Genomic DNA, 19,971 nt, shown 5'->3' with positions numbered 1-19,971 from the left:
TTTATTTTTAAATACAAATATATAAAGATGACTTTTTACCACCCTTACTTTAATTTCTGGTTGAAACCAAGTCTGTGTCTTTGTGTCAAATATGTGGACATCATTATGCCATCCCCAGAATATCTGTTCTTCCTAAAAGAGAAATGTTTTAAATATCTCAAAGCTTTAATAATTTTTACATTATTATTACACTTTTATCACATATTTACTGGTAAAATAACAGACACCTTACAAAAATAGAGTTAAGTGTTACCATAGTCACAAAGCCAATGGACAGATACACAGGTACCTCCCAAAGCGTGGTCCCCAGACCAGTAGCAGCACCACCTGGCAACTTTTCTTCTCATAGTATTGTTTGCAGTGAATCATAATTTTACTTGTTGACAATCTTTCAATTTTCTCTAAGGATTATCTTTTTTAAAATTGCAGAGGGTGGAATGATGTTTACATTTTTAAATCTGTTTTCCTAAAGTACATGCTCAGAACTCCTCATTTTTGCTGTAATAAACTTTAGGGGGTGGGTCATGGTTCCTGTTCCCAAAAACTTCCAATCACTTCTACTTCACCAAGCAATTTGTTCTTACAGATTAAACTTATGACCACTCTCTTCTTTATCTCCTAAGATATAAAATTCTTTGTCAGCAAGGAAAAGACTTAGCAGCTATACCATATTTAGCATCTCCCAGGGTGCTGAAATCCTCTATCACTACTCTAGATGATCTCTGTGCCAGTTTTATATTGTGTGTCAGAAAGACATCATTTATTTTTGTCAGGCCTTGTCAAGCAAGTACAATAAGCTAAACAATTTACTTAGTTTAGAATCTATTTTTAAATTTTATTTAAATTGAAACAGGGTCTCGCCATGTTACCCAGGCTGGTCTCAAACTCCTTGGTACAGTGATCCTTCTGCCTCAGCCTCCCTAGTAGCTGGGATTATAGAAATGTGCCACCACACCCAGCTCATTTAGAGTCTAGATGAAAAAAAAAAAAAACCATTTGTGTTCCAGAAACTTCAGGACATGATAATTAGCTTAGTAACTGTATTGTAGGAGAAAAAAATTGAGTTATTTCACTGATGAATAAAAATAACTAGATATAAATAGAAGTTGTATTCCTGAAAATTCTCAGCAATACTTTAAGTAGCAAAGCTTTAATGATATGTCATTTTTAAAACTCAAAAACAACATAGAAACATTGGGAATTTTCAATAATACCCATATACAAAGCAATATACATGAAATGTGTGTGTGTGTGTGTATATATATACACACATATATATACACATATATATTTATTTACACTAATGTAGAATAATATACGCTAGTAGAAGGTAAAACTAATAAGACTGCATCTTGGTGGTAGGATCAATGGTTTTTCAAATTATCTGTTTAAAAATTTCATTTTTGTAATTCATGACTTCTTTCATTAATAATGATTTATTGTCTAATCAGTAAGAGTAAGTAGAAAAATTAGTATCACTACCAACTGACTCTTATCTAGAGGCCAGTCTGACCTATGAATAATTCTAGTGGACATATCTAAAAAGAGGTGTATGTCAACAATAGCTATTGCGGTTAAATACGAACATAATTTTTCCAAGTTGTGCTAAAGCCTCTACCTGTCTAACAGAAGCAGGTATCTGTGATTAACGATATAAGAAAAGAAATTACTCTGCCAATAGCCATGAAGGCTAATACCACTAGAGAGATACCTTTTGCCAAATGGATCCAAATATTAAAGAGAGAAAACACATTTTTTTCATAGTGTCAATTATGACAAATTGGCAGCTCCAAAAATGAGAAAGACTAGACTCATTATTTCTAAGATGTTAAGGCTATACTGACTTGGAGGAAAATGTAAACAGTGATTACTATCTTACCCAAGATGCATCATGAACATCAAAACAGTCTTGGAGCTCACTGTGTCTCCTACACCCATAACCACCAAAATATATTAGTCTGAAAAACAAATACAAAATGACACACTTTAGGAATTCTGTTTCCAGTTTGTTCATAGAAAGCTGAAAAAGATCCTCTCACCTTAACAACCCAAACACAAAATCACAGTTTAAAAAGAATAAAGAGCTGAGGGAACAAAGAGACCTAAATAAACCAATTCCAGAAAGTGATGAGCTCTCAATGGGAAAGGAGAGACCCATAGCTGCTTTCATCCCTTGTGTAACAGCAAGAGGAAGAATCCAGCACATACAGGGCTTGTAAGAAGAAACTACCCAAATTTTTAACAGCTACATTTATATTGGCATGGCAAATTAGATTTTTTTAAATTTATTTTTTTGAGACATGGTTTCCCTCTGTCACCCAGGCTGGAGTGCAGTGGCATGAACATGATCTCAGCTCACTGCAACCTCCACCTCCCAGGCTCAAGCAGTCCTCCTGCCTCAGACCTCTGAGTAGCTGTGACTACAGGTGCGTGCCACCATGCCTGGCTAATTTTTGTATTTTTGTAGAGATGGGGTTTCACCATATTGCCCAAGCTGGTCTTGAACTCTTGGGGTCAAGTTATCCTCCTATCCTGGCCTCCCAAAGTGCTGGGATTACAAGCGCGATATGGTTTGGCTGTGTCCCTACCCAAATTTCATCTTGAATTCCCATGTGCTGTGGGAGGGACCCAATGGGAGGTAATTGAATCATGAGGGCAGGTCTTTCCCTGACCTCATGATAGTGATTAAGTGTCATGAGATCTCATGGTTTTCTCTTCTCTTTTTTTTTTTTTTTTTTTGAGACAGAGTCTCACTCTTGTCGCCCAGGCTGGAGTGCAGTGGCGTGATCTCTGCTCAAGGCAACCTCCGCCTCCCGGGTTTGAGTGAATCTCCTGCCTCAGCCTCCTGAGTAGTTGGGATTACAGGTGCCTGCCACCACGCCTGGCTAATTTTTGTATTCTTAGTAGAGACAGGGTTTCACCATGTTGGCCAGGCTGGTCTTGAACTCCTGACCTCAAGTGATCTGCCCACCTCGGCCTCCCAAAGTGCTGGGATTACAGGCGTGAGCCACTGCACCCGCTGATATGATGGTTTTCAAAAGCGGATCTTCCCTCCACAAGCTCTCTTCTCTTATCTGTTGCCATGTGAGACTTGCTTTTCACTTTCTGCCATAATTGTGAGGCCTCCCCAGCCACATGGAACTGTAAGTCCAATAAACCTCTTTCTCTTGTAAATTGCCCAGTCTTGGGTATGTCATTATCAGCAGTGTGAAAAAGGCGTAATACAAGGCTTGAGCCATGGCGCCTGGCCCCAAATTAGCATCTTTAGAAACCCAGCCTCAAAGACTTGGAATCAACCCAAATGTCCAACAATGATAAACTGAATTAAGAAAATGTGGCACATACACACCATGGAATACTATGCAGCCATAAAAAAGGATGAGTTCATGTCCTTTGTAGGGACATGGATGAAGCTGGAAACCATCCTTCTCAGCAAACTATCAGAGGGACAAAAAACCAAACACCACATGTTCTCACTCATAGGTGGGAATTGAACAATGAGAACACTTGGACACAGGAAGGGGAATATCACACACCGGGGCCTGTCATGGGGTGGGGGATAGCCTTAGGAGATATACCTAATGTAAATGACGAGTTAATGGGTGCAGCACACCAACATGGCACATGTATACATATGTAACAAACCTGCACGTTGTGCACATGTATCCTAGAACTTAAAGTATAATAATAACAACAAAAAAAAGGAAACCCAGCCATAGAGGGAATTTAACCTACTCCTTAACTCTTTCGCATAATCTTCAGGGAGGGATCAGGGTCAGTCACCAACAGCTGGAGGCAGAGGAGAGCTGAGAAAATCCCTTTTAGGCAATCTGAGCTTTGGACTACTAAAGTTTGCGATGCAAACAGGAGATCTGAAAGAAACACCTCAGGGGCATGCCAAACATTTACACCCTATAGAGTACCTGCCCTCCAAAGGCCAGGGGAGGAGATGCAAGGCTGAAAGAGGTCTTCCAGGGTGCAGAAAGCATAAAGTGGGATCAGAGAGCAAAGAGAACTCCCTCGTGGCCAATGATCTACCAAATGGACTATAAAACATGGAGAGATCTCCCACAGTTCTGAGAGGTAGGAACGCAGCTGTGAAGCACCGCTGCAAATCTCTAGAAAATCTCAGTGTTCAAATAGGGGGCCCTAGTAAAGGAAAGTACTGTCCCAAAACATTTGAAGCCAGAGGTAAAACTCAATCAAACTAAAGCTACAACAAAGCCCAAATACAAATCACCTATGAATTAGACTGACTCAACTCTTACTCTAGCAACCTAAAAAAGAAGAAAGGGCATGTCACTTTCTGAAGATAAATATAATTTATTCCAATCTTTACTGTTCTTTCAGACAGAAGATCTGGCATATAATTTAAAAACTACAGGGAGGCTGAGGCAGGCGGATTGCTTGAGGGCAGGAGTTTGAGATCAGCCTGGGCAACATAAGGAGACCTGTCTCCACAAGAAATAAAATAAAAAAAAAAAGGAAAGAAAGGTGTGGCGGTGCATACCTGTAGTCTCAGCTACTCAGGTGGCTGAGGTGGGAAGATTGCTTGAACTCAGAGTTCAAGGTTGTACTGAGTTATGATCACACCACTGCACTCCAGCCTGAGTGAGAGTGAGACCTTGTCTTAAAAAAATAAAAATTACAAAATACACAAAAAGGCACAAAAAAGTGGCCCATGATGATGAGAGAAAAGACTTAATATAAACAGACTCAGAGGTGGTCTAGACAATGGAATTATCAGACAGGGCCTTTAAAAAAACTATGATGATACTAATAGCAGAAATATGTGGACAACATGCAGGAATAAATGGGTAATTTCAGCAAAGAGATAGAACCATAAAAAAGAACTAAATGGAAATGCTAAAAATAGAAAATAAGATGTCAGAACTAAAGAATTCATTATATAGGTTAAACAGCAAACTTTAAAAAAAAATTTCCTTCCTGGAACTTGGTAATTAACAGCAAACTTGACACAGCAATGGAAAACATCAGTTAACCTGAAGACAAGTCAGTAGATTCATAAAAAATATCCAAATTAAAGCATAAAGAAAAGGAAAGAATGGGAAGAAAAGAAACAGGTAGCCAAAGCTTTGTGGAACAGTATCAAAATGGCCTAACATGCATGTAATGGGAGTCACAGAAGGGGAGACAAAGAAAGATGGAGAAGAAATATTTGATAATATAATTACTGAGAAACTGATGGAAGCTATCAACCTACAAACCCAAGAAGCTCAGCATACTCCAAGTAAGATAAATACAAAGGAACTACACACCAATGCATATTTAATCAAATTATTTAAGGGCAAAAATACAGAACGGATAAAGGAAAAAAAAAGACACATACAGAGAAACAAAAACACTAATGAGAGTAAATTTGTCACAAAAAAGATGGAGGCCAGACTGGGCACAGTGGGTCACACCTGCAATACCAGCAATGTGGTAGGCTGAGGCAGGAGGAGTGCTTGAACCCAGGAGTTTCAGGTCAGCCTGGGCAACATAGTGAGATCCCCATCCCTACAAAAAATTTAAAAAGGCTGAGCGCTGTGGCTCACGCCTGTAATCCCAGCACTTTGGGATGCCAAGGTGGGCAGATCACCTGAGGTCAGGAGTTTGAGATGAGCCTGACCAACATGGAGAAACCCCATCTCTACTAAAAATACAAAATTAGCCGGGTTTGGTGGCACATGCCTGTATTCCCAGCTACACAGGAGGCTGAGGCAGGAGAATTGCTTGAACCCGGGAGGTAGAGGTAGTGGTGAGCCAAGATCGCACCACTGCACTCCAGCCTGGGCGACAGAGCGAGACACTGTCTCAAAAAAAAAAAAAAAAAAATGAGCTGGGTGTGGTGGCATGCACTTGTAGTCCTAGCTACTTGAGAGGAGGAAGGAGGAACGCTTGAGCCCAGGAGTTTGAGGCTGCAGTGAGCCATGACTGCATCACTGCACTTCAGCCTGGGTGGGTGATGGAGTGAGACCATCTCTATAACAAAAAAATAAATAAATAAATAAAGGAAAGAAATAAAAAGTAAGAAAGGAAGGGAAGAAAAAACAGAAAGAAACATGGAGGCCAAAAAGCAATGTAATAAAACCTGTAGGCTGGGCATGGTGGCTCACACCTGTAATCCCAGCACTTTGGGAGGCCGAGTGGATCACGAGGTCAGGAGTTCGAGACCAGCCTGGCCAACATAGTGAAACCCTGTCTCTACAAAAAATAAAAAATAAAAATAAATTAGCCGAGCATGGTAGCGCTGTAGTCCCAGCTACTCAGGAGGCTGAGGCAGGAGTATCACTTGAACCTGGGAGGAAGAGGTTGTGGTGAGCTGAGACTGCATCACTGCACTTCAGCCTGGACAACAGAGCGAGACTCTGTCTCAAAAAATATATATAAATAAAAATAAATAAATAAATAAATAAATAAAACCTGTAAAGTGCTGAAAGAAAAAAAATCCTGTCAACCCAAATGGTCAAAGAAATAATAACGGAAATTAGAAATTTCCTTGAGATAAATGAAAATAAAAACATAACAAAACTTACGAGATGCAGCGAAGGCAGGGCTCAGAGGGAAATTTATAGCTGTAAATGCCTACATTAAAAATAAAATCTCAAATCCATAACATAACTGTACAAGTTAAGGAATTAGACAAGAACAAACTAAACTTACAGAGGGCAGAAGGAAGAAAATGATAAAGGTTGGAGGCGAAATAAAATAGTGAATAGAAAAACAATCAAGAAAAACAACAGGCTGGGCGGGGTGGCTCATGGCTGTAATCCCAGCACTTTTGAGAGGTCAAGGCAGGCTGATCACTTGAGGTTAGGAGTTAGAGACCAGTTTGGCCAACATGGTGAAACCCCGTCTCTACTAAAAATACAAAAAAATTAGGTGGGTGTAGTGGCAGGCGGCTGTAATCCCAGATACTTGGGAGGCTGAGGCAGGAGAATCGCTTGAACCCAGGAGGCAGTGAGCTACGATCGCGCCACTGCACTCCAACCTGGGCAACAAAGTGAACAGAGTGAGACTACGACTCAAAAAAAAAAAAAAAAAAAAAAAAAAGAAAGAAAGAAAAGAAAAACAACAAAACAAAAGATGATTCTTTGAAAAGATCAACAAAATTGACAAATGCTTAGACAGCTGCACTAAGAAAAAAGAGAGCAGATTCAAATTACTAAAATCAGAAGTGAGGAAGAAATATTACTACTGATACTACAGAATAAAAAGGATGACAAAAGAATACTATGCTGGGCATGCTGGTTCACACCTGTAATCCCAGCACTTTGGGAGGCGGAGGTAGGCAGATTGCCTGAGTCCAGGAGTTCAAGACCAGCCTGGCCAACATGGTGAAACCTTGTCTCTAAAAGTACAAAAAAAATTAGCTGTGCGTGGTGGTGTGCACCTGTAGTCCCGGCTGCTTGGGAGGCTGAGGTGGGAGAATCACCTGAGCTTAGGAGGTAGAGGCTGCAGTGAACCAAGACAGTGCCACTACACTCCTGCCTGGGCAAAGGTGAGACCCTGTCTCAAAAACAAACAAACAACAACAACAAAACCACCAGAATACCATGAAGAAGGGTATATCAACAAGTTGGATAACTTAGATGAAATGGAAAACTTCCTGGAAAGACCCACACCCTCAATGCTGGGCACAGTGGTTCATGCCTGTAATCCTAGCAATTTGGGAGGCTGCGGTGGAAGGATCACTTGAAGCCAAGAGTCTGAGACCAGCCTGGCAACATAATGAGACCCTATCCCTACAAATAATAAAAATCTTAGTCAGGGATGGTGGCACGTGCCTGTAGCCCCAGCTACTCAGGAGGCTGAGGTGGAAGCACTGCTTGAGGGTCCAAGGAGTTCAAAGCTGCAGTAAGCCATGATAGCACCACTGCACTCCAGCCTGGGTAACAGAGAAAGACCCTGACTCTTATAAAAACAAAAATAAATTATATCTCAAGAAAAAATAGAAAATCTGAATAAACCTATAACAAGTAAGATGATTGAATCAGTAATCAAAACGCTCCCAAGAAAGAAAAGCCCAAGAATGGCTTCACTGGTGAATTCTACCAAATATTTAAAAAAGAATTAACACCAATCCCACTCAAACTCTTCCAAAAAAAAAAGTGAGGAGGGAATATTTCCTAAATTAGTTTGAGGCTAGCATTACCCTGATACCAAAGCAAGACAAATAAAATACAATTAAATATATCTGACAAGGGATCAACACCCAGAATACATAAAGTACTACTGTAACGTAACATCAAAAAGACAGACGACTCATTTTTTTTAAATGGGTAAAGGATTTGAATAGACATTTCTCCAAAGAAGATGTACAAATGTCCAATAAGCCAACATCATTAGTCATTAGGAAAATACAAATCAAAACCACAATGAAATACCATTTCACATCTGCTAGTATAACTATTATTAAAAACACACACACACACACCCAAAATAAGCATAGGTGAGGATGTGGCAAAACTGGAACCCTTGTTCCTTGCTGGTGGGAATATAAAATGGTATAGTCACTATGGAAAATAGTTGGTGGTTCCTCAAAAACTTAAACATAGACTCACCAAATGACCCAACAGTTCTATTCTTAACGTATATACTCAAAAGAATTGAAAACTGAATCACACAAAGTTATATGCCACATTGACAGCAGCATTATTCACAAATAGCGAAAAGGTAGACACAACCCAAGCATCTATCGACATATAAATGGCTAACCAACATGCGGTATATACATACAGTGGAATATTACTCAGCCATAAAAAGGAATAATATATGCTACAACATAATGCACCTTGAAAATGTTATGTTAAGTGAAATAAGGCAGACAAAAAGAACAAACATTTTATGATTCAATTTTTATGAAATACCTATTATCTGCTTATTTGTAAAGTATCATAGACAGAAAGATTAGAGGTCACCAGGGGTTGGAAAGAAGGGAGAATGGGGAGATATGGCTTAATGGGCACAGAGTTTCTGTTTGGAGTAATTAAAAAGTTTGGAAGTAGGTACTGGTGATGGTTGCACAACATTATGAAGGTAATTAATGCCACTGAATTGTACACTTAATATAGTTAAAATGAAAAATTTTATGTTTTATGTATTTACCACAACCTTTCAAAAAGGTATAGCAAGCCGGGCGTGGTATCTCATGCCTGTAATCCCAGCACTTTGGGAGGCTGAGGTGCGTGGATCACCTGAGGTCAGGAGTTTGAGACAAGCCTGGCCAACATGGTGAAACCCCGTCTCTACTAAAAATACAAAAATTATCTGGGCATGGTTGCAGGCACCTGTAACCCCAGCTACTTGGGAGGCTGAAGCAGGAGAATCCCTTGAACCAGGGAGGTGGAGGTTGCAGTGAGTGGAGACCACGCCACTGCACTCCAGCCTGGGCAACAAGAGTGAGACTCTGTCTCAAAAAAAAAAAAAAAGCATAGCAAAAGGTGAGTCTCCCTCCTACTCTCAGTCACTTAATTCCCTTGCCTAGGGCAATCACTGTTACTGGTTTCTTTTACATACTAACAACAACAAAAAACCTTTAAAGGTCCAAAAATACTTTATAGGGTAGATTAACCTGGAAAAACAAAGGCAGAAAACCATAGTGGTTTACAGAAACACATGTCATTGCCATAAGCATTCAAAGATACTCCCTTTATACAAGCCTATGCTAGGTTCAGAGACAGAGTTCAGTCCTGTGTTTGCCTCTAGCCCTTAAAATGCTTTTTGCAAACCAAAATGACAAAAAGTTAAGTGTAACCAGGAGGCAAATCAACAAAGCTATCAATTACTCCTCCTAAAAAATTCTGTATATACCTGTGAATGAAATTCAACAATATGTTGAAATACTTGTTACAACCATGTAAGATTTATATCAGAAACACGAGTATATCATATTAGAAAATATTTAATGACATCAGTACTTAAATGAGAAAACAAACCTCAAACGACTTCAAAAGAAGAAGTATTTAATAAAAATCAATATTCGTTGCTCATAAACATCTAGGTTTAAAAGGTAAGGCTATGTTTTATCTTTTATTATATATATATATTTTTTTAATTAATTAATTAATTCTTTTTTGAGACAGAGTCTTGTCACCCAGGCTGGAGTGCAATGGCACAACCTCAGATCACTGCAACCTCCGCCTCCCAGGTTCAAGCAATTCTCCCGCCTCAGCCTCCTAAGTAGCTGGAACTACAGGTACCTGCCACCGCACCCAGCTAATTTTTGTATTTTTAGTAGAGACGGGGTTTCACTATGTCAGCCAGGCTGGTCTCGAACTCCTGACCTCAAGTAATCCGCCCGCCTTGGCCTCCCAAAGTGCTGGGCTTACAGGTGTGAGCCACCACGTCCGGCCTATATTTTATATATACTTTTATATGTACTTAATATAATATACTTAATATAATAAAGTAGGCCGGGCACGGTGGCTCACATCTGTAATCCCAGCACTTTGGGAGGCTGAGGCGGTCAGATCATGAGGTCAAGAGATCAAAACCATCCTTGCCAACATGGTGAAACCCCATCTGTACTAAAAATACAAAAATTAGCTGGGTGTGGTGGTGCGTGCCTGTAATCCCAGCTACTCGGGAGGCTGAGGCAGGAGAATAGCTTGAACCGGGGAGTCAGAGGTTGCAGTGAGCTGAGATCATGCCACTGCACTCCAGCCTGGGTGACAGAATGAGACTCTGTCTCAGAAAAAAAAAATAATAAAGTAAAATATATATGAATATATATACACTTAATATAATAAAGTATGTATAATACAAAAAATATATATGATATATATTAAGTATATATGTATATATAAAATATAAAATAGATAAAAATAAGTTTCCATATATATGGAAATAAAGTATATATATAATTTCCATATATATGGAAATAAAGTATATATGTAATTTCCATATATATGGAAATAAAGTATATATAAATATATATTAAGTATACATGTAAAAGTATATATAATATATAAATAGACATATTTTATATTATATATACTATGTGTTAAGTATATGCTAAAGTATATGTTATATAACATATACCATACATTTATAGTATAGTACAGTATATGAGTCAGAGTATTTGAGTCAAATAATATACTATACATGAGTATATGAGTCAAATACTATACTATACATATCCTCCTGCCTCAGCCTGCCAAGTAGCTGGGACCACAGGTGCATAGCATGCCACCACACCTGGGTATTTTTTTTTCTTACTTTTTGTAGAGATGAGGTCTCACTGTGTTGCCCAGGCTGATCTCAAACCCCTGTCCTCAAGGGATCCTCCAGCCTTGACCTCCCAAAGTACTGGGATTACAGGCATGAGCCACCACAACCAGCCTAGATTTTTTTTTTTCGTTTTTGAGACAGAGTCTCGCTCTGTTACCCAGGCTCGAGTGCAATGGCGCGATCTCGACTCACTGCAACCTCCACCTCCTGGGTTCAAGCCATTGTTCTGCCTCATCCTCCCAAGTAGCTGGGATTACAGGTGCCTGCCACCACGCCTGGCCAATTTTTTGTATTTTTAGTAGAGACAGGGTTTCACTATGTTGGCCAGGCTGGTCTCGAACTTCTGACCGCGTGATCTGCCCACCTCAGCCTCCCGAAGTGCTGGGATTACAGGTGTGAGCCACCACGCCCAGCCCAGCCTAGATTTTTAAACTTTATTTAAAACATATTTATATATTCTAGCTGGGCACAGTGTCTTACATCTATAGTCCCAGCACTTTGGCAGGCCAAGGTGGGTGGATCACTTAAAGCCAGGAGTTCAAGACCAGCCTGGCCAACATGGTGAAACCCTGTCTCTACTAAAAATACAAAAATTAGCCAGGTGTGGTGGCGTGCACCAGCTACTTGGGAGGCATGAGAATTGTTTGAACCCAGGAAACGGAGGTTACAGTGAGCCAAGATCGTGCCACTGCGCTCCAGCCTGGGCGACAGAGTGAGACTCTGTCTCAGGAAAAAAAAAAAAAAAAAAAAAAAAAAAAAAAATATATATATATATATATATATACCTCCTGCCTCAGCCACCTGAGTAGCTGTGACCACAGGCGTGCGCCACCACACCTGGTTAACGATTTGTCTTTTTAGTAAAGATGGGGTTTTGTCATGTTGGCCAGGCTGGTCTCGAACTTCTGGCCCCAAGCGATCCTCTTACCTCAGCCTCCCAAAATGCTGGGATTATAGGCAAGAGCCACTAGGGCAGGCCGACATCAAATATTTCAAATCCATGATTTTAAAATGGTAATTTAAAACCTTACTGACCACTTTGAAGGATACTACAGAAATGACTCAATTGATTCTAAAGGCGAAAGAATCAAGCATGTATCCTGATTTTCCTATACAAACAGTACCTTAGGGTTAATAAACAGTTAAAGAAAGTTTCTTTTTATTTATTTACTTATTTATTTATTTATTTTTTTTTTTTTTTTTTTTTTTGAGACGGAGTCTCGGTCTGTCCGCCAGGCTGGAGCGCAGTGGCGCGATCTCGGCTCACTGCAAGTTCCGCCTCCCGGGTTCACGCCATTCTCCTGCCTCAGCCTCCCGAGTAGCTGGGACTACAGGCGCCCACCACCGCGTCCGGCTAATTTTTGCATTTTTAGTAGAGACGGGGTTTCACCATGTTAGCCAGGATGGTCTCGATCTCCTGACCTCGTGATCCGCCCGCCTCGGCCTCCCAAAGTGCTGGGATTACAGGCGTGAGCCACTGCGCCCGGCCAGAAAGTTTCTTTTTATAGAAGTATTCCACTAATAAATTAAGAACAAATAATAGAATATCATCACTTTGCATCTTCTTGTACAAAAATGGATCTAGGCAGCAATCATCGGTGCTTGCTAACATACAGAGACAACCAAACATTATGTGCCTACTAATGTCTAAAAATAGTTAGCTATGGGCCAGGTGCGGTGGCTCATGCCTGTAATCCCAGCACTTTGGGAGGCTGAGGCGGGCAGATCACGAGGTCAGGAGATCGAGACCATCCTGGCTAACACGGTGAAACCCTGTCTCTACTAAAGATACAAAAAAAAAAATTACCCGGGTGTGGTGGCGGGAGCCCGTAGTTCCAGCTACTCGGGAGGCTGAGGCAGGAGAATGGCGTGAACCTGGGAGGCAGAGCTTGCAGTGAGCTGAGATCGCGCCACTGCATTCCAGGCTGGGTGACAGAGCAGGACTCCATTTCAAAAAAAAAAAAAAAGTTAGCTATGGGCCGGGCATGGTGGCTCATGCCTGTAATCTCAGCACTTTCGGAGGCCAAGGTGGGTGGATCACCTGAGGTCAGGAGTTCAAGGCCCGCCTGACCAACATGGTGAAACCCTGTCTCTACTAAACAACACAAAAATTAAGCCGGGTGCGGCGGCTCATGCCTGTAATCCCAGCACTTTGGGAGGTGGAGGCAGGTGGATCACGAGATCAAAAGTTCGAGACTAGCCTGGCCAATATGGTGAAACCTCGTCTCTACTAAAGATACAAAAAGAACTAGCCAGGCATGGTGGCACATGCCTGTAGTCCCAGCTACTCGGGAGGCTGAGGCAGGAGAATCACTTGAACCCAGAAGGCGGAGGTTGCAGTGAGCCGAGATTCCACCACTGCACTTCATCCTGGGCAATACAGGGAGACTCCGTGTCAAAAAAAAAAAAAAAGCTATGAAGTACTTTTTATTTGCTCCCAAACCAACAACCAACACAAGAACATGAATTTGCTTAACTTTCTAGATCTAACTACCAATTTACAGAAAATAGAAGGTGTAGATGAATATGTTAAATGGTATCACAGAGATACAACCAACACAGTGCAGACTATTGGGATTCTATAGCCAAATGACATGGTTTCTTTATCAAATAAATTTCAAGAACAAAACAACAAAAAAGACTAAAAGGAAATCTCTAGAATAAAAGCAACTATATATATGGAAGACATATTGGTTGGGTGCAGTGGCTCATGCCTGTAATCCCAGCACATTGGGAGGCTGAAGCTGGTGGATCATGAGGTCAGGAGATCGAGACCATCCTGGTTAACATGGTGAAACCCAGTCTCTGCTAAAAATACAAAAAAATTAACCAGGCATGGTGGTATGCACCTGTCGTCCCAGCTACTCGGGAGGCTGAGGCAGGAGAATTGCTTGAACTTGGGAGGCAGAGGTTACAGTGAGCCGAGATGGCACCACTTCATTCCAGCCTGGGTGACAGAGCGAGATTCTGCCTCAAAAAAAAAAAAAAAAAAAAAAAGAAAAAGAAAAAAGAAAGACATATAAATCGATTATAATGTATAGACCTTATCTAGTCCCCTACTGAACAAATTGTTTAAAAACATTTAAGAGACAAACAAGCAAATCTGAAAACTGGAAATTGAATAGTGAATGATATTTTAAAACACAAATAAAATTTAATAATTAGAATAATTTAATAATGAAGAAAACCCTTAAAACAAAAATATAAGAACTCAAATAACAGAGTTGATGGCCAGAAAATATGAGGAGCTGAAACAGAATTGTTAGAAATTAGGAAAGAAGGCCAGTGGCTCACACATGTAATCCCAGCACTTTGGGAGACTGAGGCAGGCAAATCACAAGGTCAGGAGTTCGAGGCCAGCCTGGCCAACATGGCGAAACCCCATCTCTACTAAAAATACAAAAATTAGGGCCAGGTGCAGTGGCTCACGCTTGTAATCCCAGCACTTTGGGAGGCCGAGGCGGGTGGATCACAAGCACAGGAGATCGAGATTATCCTGGCTAACACAGTGAAACCCTGTCTCTAATAAAAATACAAAAAAAATTAGCCAGCGTGGTGGCATGCCCCTGTAGTCCCAGCTACTCAGGAGGCTGAGGCAAGAGAATTGCTTGAACCTGGGAGGTGGAGGTTGCAGTGAGCCGAGATTGCGCCACTGCGCTCCAGCCTAGGCAACAGAGCGAGACTCTGTCACAAAAATAAATAAACAAACAAACAAACAAACAAACAAACAAATAAATAAATAAAATAAAAACACAAAAATTAGCCGGGCATGGTGGTAGGCACCTGTAATCCCAGCTACTCGGGAGGCTGAGGCCAGAGAATCGCTTGAACCTGGGAGGCAGAGGTTGCAGTGAGCAGAGATCGTGCCATTGCACTCCAGCCTGAGCAACAGAGTGAGACTCCATTTCCAAAAAAACAAAAAACAAACAAAAAAAATTAGGAAAGAAATAAAAGGGGAGAAAAACTCATTTCAGAAATGAAGACAATGTTACAAATAGCAAAGAGACAGTTATCACAGAAAATACAGTAAAGGACATAAAGAATAAAAATGTGAAAAACCACAAAAAAGTTAAAAAGAATTAGCAAGAAATGATAAGCAGGGAGTGAGGAGCTAAAATGTTCATAACTAAAGTTCCCCTTCTTCCCAAAAATGGAACAGAAGGATTAAAAACATAACTCACAAAAACTGGCGTTGAAGGAATGGGAAGGAGAGAGGGATGAAGAGGCTACCATCTAGTTTTATTGATGCTCAGAGTAGGGGAATGATAGATATTGTTCAGAGAAAAAGAATGAGTAATATATGAAAGTATAAATATAAGCACTGGATTTACTCAAGGTCCTACCCAGTGCAATAAGACAACAAAAAGTTTAAAGATTAGAAAGGAAGAAATAAAACGGGCATTGTCAGATATTGATTATTTAGAAAATCAATTGCAATCCTGAAAACAACCCATACCTTTAAGCGTTCTGTATTTTAGCCAAAGCTATTATCTTTGCTTAGGTAGACATAATGCATTAAGTGCAACTGCTGCATTACCTGTCTTTATATACCCAGCAGGAAAGTTTATCACGTGGTGTAGGTGGTTGTCCTTCAAAGTTGGTGATTTTTTCCCAAATGTAGGTTTCATCTCTTGTTCGTAAATTAACAAAATAAAGCTTTAAAAGACGAGAACACTATTAGCAGACAGGGCATTTAAAAATTAAATCTATATCAGAGGGAATGTGATCCAAGAATTAATACTATTATTTTCTTTTTAATAGGTAAGCTTGTTACCTATTAAAATTTAAAAATTGGAGAATAAAAATGAGACTGTTTTAGGAGTAAAAATGATATATAAAACATTAAAATGAGTCTTTCGCATCCTGCTCTTATCCTATGAATATCAATTAAATATGCAGTTAATTCTGCTTCAGAAGAATTAACAGAAGAATAACAGAAGAAGAGAAGAGCAGGACTGCTGCATTTTCAACCCAGCTTTAAAATATTTAATTACAAGTTTAAGGTTTTCTATATATATGTTCTTTTTAAAATATTTGTAACTTGTGAGATGAAATGATGCATTAAATATTACATTTTGCTGCACTCTTGAATTAAAGAAATTATTACTCGATTGCTGTATCCTTTGTCATCATATCCTCCAAAAATGTACAGCTTTCCATTAATGCAAGCACCACAGCTTCCTGACATGGAGGCTGGGAGTTCTCCTTCCATGAGGTGCATTCTCCTGCAGCAAGAATAACATGGAATCCCGTAACTTTCCAGAAAGGCAAATTAAAATTCTCTTTAAACTCCATGAGTACTTTTGTCAGTGAAAACTGTCACTGTCAATTACAGTTACAATGTAATGGTGGCCAATAATGTAAAAACTCTAAGAAGATCCAGGGTAAAAATTTTTCAATCTGCTAGGAAAAAAAAAAAAATCACAAAAATTTCACACGTCACTAGAACTGGAAATTTGCAGAATAAAACAAAATCTTCAGAGACAGCACTGGTGTTGAGAGAAATACTAAAAGACAAAAAGTGGAGCAGGGAAGACAGTAGGGGAATGAAAGAGTCAGAAAATAAAAGCATTGAAAGGAAAGGAAAGGGAGACTTCAAAAATGTTGCAGTATGTTCAAAGTATGGTCTCAAATTCCCTAGAGTCTACAGAAACATTTATAATAGATATTAAGATCAGACAGTATGCAATTTAAAATTACTTACCACAACCCACTATCAATATCATAGGTCCAAATTTCATCATTAGGCAAATATACTTCATTGTCTTCAATAGACTAAAAATACAGAATACATAAAATTATGTTTATCAGTTACATGGCAAACAGTTACACAGCTTCTCAGGATGAGAAAAATTGCTAGTAAAATACTATAAAACACAAAAGAAGGCTCAAGGATCTGTTTCAATATAAAATAAAATATATCAAAAGAAAAGGGAAGAAGATTTTCTAGAGAAAGTGGGAAAACAATAAAGGATCAAAATAAAACACAGCGAGTATATAAGTCTCAAGAAAATAATTAGGGCAATTAAACCTTTAAAAGGGGCTTTATGTAAAAGAAAATAGCAAAACAATAAGATTTAGAGCAGAATATTAAAGATTATAAAGCCAGGAAGAAAAAGATCATCAAAAAATAAAAAAAGGGCAATACATTTTGGGTGACAGGAAGTATTAATGGAGGAAATTTTTTAAAGATACAATTAAATATCTGATTAAGATATCTCAGGAACTTTAATTCACTGAACATATTTTTTGAGTGCCTACTATATGCAAGGCATAGTATTAGTTGTTCATTAAATCTAGAATATAAGGATCACAATACATTTAACTAGTCAAAATGAGAACTCTGAACTTGGATAATCTCTAAAGAAGCTGATCACAAATAGAATAGCACATTCTGACATTCATGATGAAAAGATAAATAAGACTTGTAAAACAATCTTACTTATTTTGAGCTTAAACAAACTTAGGGGTTAAAATAAATTTTTACATAAATCTGTCATAGTTCTCAGAATCTATATAATAATTCAAAAATAACCAGCTGGGCGCAGTGGCTCAGCCAGCATTTTGTAATCCCAGCACAGTATAATCCGAGCACTTTGGGAGGCTGAGGCAGGTGGATGACCTGAGGTTAGGAGTTTGACACCAGCCTGGCCAACATAGTGAAACTCCACCTCTACTAAAAATACCAAAAAAAACTAGCCAGGCATGGTGGCGTATGCCTGTAATCCCAGCTACGCAGGAGGCTGAGGCAGGAGAATCGCTTGAACCTGGGAGACAGAGGTTGCAGTGAGCTGAAATCGTGCCACTGCACTCCAGCCTGGGCAAAAGAGTGAGAATTTGTCTCAAAAAAAAAAAAAAAAAAAGCTAGAGTTTTAAAATAGCACTTTAAGAATTTCTAAAACTATATAATACATAAGTTATTAACATGCTAAGAAGATTTAGCTGTTTCTCATTGTATGTTCTTTAAATTTAAAAATAGGCCGGGTGTAGTGGCTCATTCCTGTAATCCCAGCACTTTGGGAGGCCAAGGCAGGAGGATTGCTTGAATCCAGGAATTCAAGACCAGCCTGGGCATCATAGCCAGATCTTGTCTCTAAAAAAAAAACACCAAAAAATTAGTTAGGCCTGGTGGCACATGCCTGTAGTCCTAGCTACTCAGGAGGCTGAGGTGGGAGGATCACTGGAGCTCAGGAGTTCGAGGCTGTAGTGAGCTATGATAGTACCACTGCACTCCAGCCTGGGCGACAGAGGCAGACCCTGCTTCTTAAAAAAAAAAAAAAAAAAAAAAAAAAAAAAAAAAAAAAGGGCCAGGTGTGGTGGCTCACGCCTGTAATCCCAGCACTTTGGGAGGCAGAGGCAGAGGCAGGTGGATCACGAGATCAAGAGATCAAAACCATCCTGGCCCACATGGTGAAACCCCGTCTCTACTAAAAATACAAAAATTAGCTGGGCGTGGTGGTGCATGCCTGTAATCCCAGCAACTCAGAAGGCTGAGGCAGGAGAATCGCTTGAACCCCGGAGGTGGAGGCTGCAGTGAGCTGAGATTGTGCCACTGCACTCCAGCCTAGGCAACAAATGGAGACTCTGTCTCCAAAAAAAAAAAAAAGAAAGAATATCTTGTCTACCATGTCTCTCTCTCTCTCTCTCTCTCTCACACACACACATACATAAAAATAGAAAACCGTTGTATTAGTTCCAAGGAAATTAAACTTACACTCATGTCTGAGTCTTTTCAATAGATGGTGCAAAAGAAAAAAACTAGATTCCTATCTTTCACCATATACAAAAATCACATCAAAATGGATTAAAGACTTAAATCTAAGACTTCAAACTATAAAACGACTACAAGAAAACATGGGGAAACTCACCAGGACATTGGTCTGGGCAAAAATTTCTTGAATGATACCCCACAGGAACAGGCCACCAAAGCAAAAATGGACAAATGGGATCGTATCAAGTTTAAATGCTTCTGCACACTGAAGGTAACAATCAACAAAATGAAGTGACAACCTACAGAATGGGAGAAAATATTTGCAAACTCCCCATCTGACAAGGGATTAATAACCAGAATATATAAGGAGCTCAAACGACTCTACAGGAAAAAAATCTAACAATCTAATTTAAAAATGGGCAAAATACTTGTATACACATTTCTCCAAAGAAGACATAAGAATGGCAAACAGGCATAGGAAAAGGTGCTCAACATCACTGATCATCAAATAAGTGCAAATCAAAACTACGAGATATCATCTCACTTCAGTTAAAACGGCTTTTATCCAAAAGAAAGGCAGTAACTAATGCTGGCAAGGAAGTGAAGAAAAGGGAACTCTCATACACTGTTGGTGGGAATGTAAATTAGTACAACTACTATGGAGAACAGTTTGGAGGTTTCTTTAAAAACTAAAAATAGAGCTACCATATGATCCAGCACCCCCACTGCTAGGTATATATGCAAAAGAAAGGAAATCAGTGCATCGCAGAGATATCTGCACTCCCACGTTTGTTGCAGCACTGTTCACAATACCCAAAATTTCAAAGCAACTTGTGTCCATCAACACGAATGGATGAAGAAAATGTGGTACTCATACACACTGGAGTACCATTCAGCCATAAAAAAGAATGAGATCCTGTTATTTGCAATAACATGGATGGAACTAGAGGTCATTAGCTAAATGAAGTAAGCCAGACACAGAAAGACAAACATCACATGTTCTTACATAAGATCTAAAAATCAAA

At 39.5% G+C, this 19,971-nt stretch overlaps 1 protein-coding gene across 1 annotated transcript in view; it reads right to left on the bottom strand.

Moving 5' to 3' along the window:
- Nucleotides 1-19,971, bottom strand: part of KLHDC1 (kelch domain containing 1) — a 60,244-nt gene that overhangs the window by 27,116 nt on the left and 13,157 nt on the right. Inside the window, exons 2-6 of the mRNA XM_004055141.5 lie at nucleotides 16,940-17,010; nucleotides 16,343-16,460; nucleotides 15,773-15,891; nucleotides 1,880-1,958; nucleotides 49-132 (exon numbers count right to left, since the gene is read on the bottom strand). Coding sequence (XP_004055189.1) covers nucleotides 49-132; nucleotides 1,880-1,958; nucleotides 15,773-15,891; nucleotides 16,343-16,460; nucleotides 16,940-17,010 — 471 coding nt within the window. The remainder of the gene's footprint in view (nucleotides 1-48; nucleotides 133-1,879; nucleotides 1,959-15,772; nucleotides 15,892-16,342; nucleotides 16,461-16,939; nucleotides 17,011-19,971) is intronic.

The sequence above is a fragment of the Gorilla gorilla genome, chromosome 15 (genome assembly GCF_029281585.2).
Source record: "Gorilla gorilla gorilla isolate KB3781 chromosome 15, NHGRI_mGorGor1-v2.1_pri, whole genome shotgun sequence".
NCBI lineage: Eukaryota > Metazoa > Chordata > Mammalia > Primates > Hominidae > Gorilla > Gorilla gorilla.
This window is presented reverse-complemented; position numbering and strand designations above follow the sequence as displayed.